At 42.7% G+C, this 2500-nt stretch overlaps 1 protein-coding gene across 18 annotated transcripts in view; it reads right to left on the bottom strand.

The window, feature by feature from the left end:
* add2 (adducin 2 (beta)) overlaps positions 1–2500 on the bottom strand; it is a 40972-nt gene that overhangs the window by 12155 nt on the left and 26317 nt on the right. For all 18 annotated transcript variants that reach the window (XM_070546386.1, XM_015971927.3, XM_015971934.3 and 15 more), the window contains 3 exons: positions 349–500; positions 188–268; positions 1–105 (listed from right to left, as the gene is read on the bottom strand). The exon at positions 1–105 is cut by the window's left edge and continues 45 nt beyond it. In XM_070546386.1, the coding sequence (XP_070402487.1) occupies positions 1–105; positions 188–268; positions 349–500 (338 nt within the window). The remainder of the gene's footprint in view (positions 106–187; positions 269–348; positions 501–2500) is intronic.

Below are 2500 nucleotides of genomic sequence, written 5' to 3'. Positions count from 1 at the left end.
AGGCCGGGCCGAGTAGATGGCTGAGTGTAGACTGAACTTGTCCGTGTCTACCTGTAGGTTGGTGCTGCCTTTCTCCACAACCTCACCCAGGAGATTCACCTTTACCTGTGGAAAGCACAGCCCAATCAGCATCCCGTCTGACTAGGCCAGGTCCTTAATCGTTTAATCAACCCAAGTCCTCACTCACTAGACTGGATCCAGTCACCTCACTGTAGGACAAACCATCTGGAAGCACCAAGAAGTGTTCTTGTTCTTTACTCACCCGCAGCTGACAGAGTAGAGAAGAGACATCTGTGAGACAAGTGGGCTAAAGTCAAATATGACGGAACATAAACCATTAAAACTAACCGTGAGAGACGTTTGGCTGATCTGGGCCCAGCCATAAAGGTCGAACAGCCGGTGGGTGCTGGCTAGCTTGCAGCGCATCAACCTCTCCCCCTTCACCATGCTGCTCGGCTCCCACCCATGCAGGTCGTTGATGGGCGTCACCATCATCATGTCTGTGAGGCAGAAAGAGGGAAGAAAATCACAATCAGGAATGGTCAATGGGAGTAATTATTGGCAACAATACACAAGTTCATGTTAGTGGTTGCTCTTATTCAACATGGGTTCAATCTGGATCACTTCCACATCTACACACACACACACACACACCATCTTCAAACCGTATGTATTATCTATTTCTGCCCAATAAGTAAACAAAATTAAATCAAACAGTTTCACAGATGGGAGTAAAAATGTGGTGCAGTAGTAGCTGAGTCATCCCCAGCACAGACTCGGAGAGCCACTCTTATGTGACACGATCTTTGTTTTGAAGTCTTTGGTTAACAATCGGTGTCTAATGGTGAAAGACTTCTGGATATGAAATTAAGAAGCCACAAACTTTATATCTGGGTTTGGTGTCACAGTCAGACATCTGATGGGAGGACAACACCTGTACAAAGATATGCTGGTAGCCAGCAAGAAAATTATAACTGAATTAGCTTCAGAGTCAAATGATATCCGAGTGTCAATGAGTGGAGATTTTGGAAAAACACTCTATGAAAAGAATTATGAGTGAATTAAGACTAACCATGACATTGTTTGAATTCAAATGGAAAAAAATTGAATGCATGCAAATGCCACGGTTAATTTGCCTTTGAAATGTATATAAAACATTTTATTTTTTGTTGTTTAATGTCTTCTGTAAGGTTTATTTTCCTAGCTATGAAGAAAAAAATATATATAATTAAAGAGTATAAAAAACTTCTCTCAGAAACTCTCAGAAAATAACAATAGTGCTGAAAGTAATGAATCATACCATGCACTTGTATCACTGATTCCCTGTTTTGGGTGAACCCAGGTTAGGGTGGCTGCTGCTGTCAGCTTTAAACATTTTAAATGATAAAATTGTAAATGCATTTGCATTGAACCTTCTTAGAGTCCTACAACCCCCCAGCTACAGGTACCTCAGTATCCCACAAGCAAATGGCAACCTTGATGAAGCTTCAAGGAAAGGAGCCACAGCCAAATACCTACAACGAGTAAGGCAAGTCCTAAGAAGTCACCTCAATGGCAAGAACAAGATCTGCACAATAAACAGCTACATCCTGCCAGTAATCAGATATCCTGCAGGAATAATAATCTGGCTGAAGGAAGAAATACAGATCACAGATGTTAAGACATGGAAGCTCCTAACTATGCATAGAGGTTTCCATCCCAAATCCAGCACCCAGAGATTGTACACTAGCCGTAAGGAAGGAGGCCGAGGTCTAGTGAGTGTAAGAGCCACTGGCCAGGATGAAACATCCAAGATCCATAAGTACATCAAGGACAAGGCCCCAACAGATGACATGCACAGTGAATGTCTTAGACAATGGTGAACAGAGGAGACGCTGTCACATTGAGAACAGGGAGGTTGTTAGGACCCAAGATGCAGATACCCCAGATGACACGAAGCAGGAGCGTTTAAAAGTAAAATCCTTTTATTTAAGGAGATGAACCAAAATCCAAAAAACGCAGGAAGCCAAAAACAAAATCCTGAGTACCAGGAGAACGAAAGCTCACACAGAGCACAAAACCTAGAGGCGAGGTGACAAAAGCTCACTTAGAGCACCAAACATGGAGACAAGATACGAAAGCTCACATGGAGCACAAAACAATGCTGACACACAAACAATGGACCGACAAGACACTTCTTCTTCTTGTTTATTGGTGGGTGGCATCTAACTTCTAGGTGCATTTCCGCCACCTACTGTGCTGGAGTGTGAGTCGGAGTAAGAGCGTATAAAAAATAATAAATAAAAAAAACCGACAAGGCACTGAGACAAGACAGGGCTTGAATACACTGGGGCATGATGGGAGGCAGATGGGCTGCAGGTGTGTGGAGAGAGAAGCAGGTGAAACCAATTAACTAATCAGGGAGGAAACTAACATGACCTAAGAGTAAGAGTAAAAAACCTAAAGACAAGATGAGCAGCAAAATAAACTAATATTCTAGGGGGAGGGAAACTACAAAAAC

The sequence above is a fragment of the Nothobranchius furzeri genome, chromosome 17 (assembly GCF_043380555.1).
Source record: "Nothobranchius furzeri strain GRZ-AD chromosome 17, NfurGRZ-RIMD1, whole genome shotgun sequence".
Taxonomy (NCBI): domain Eukaryota; kingdom Metazoa; phylum Chordata; class Actinopteri; order Cyprinodontiformes; family Nothobranchiidae; genus Nothobranchius; species Nothobranchius furzeri.
Note: the sequence above shows the minus strand (reverse complement) of the source record. Positions and strands in the feature narration are given on the sequence as shown.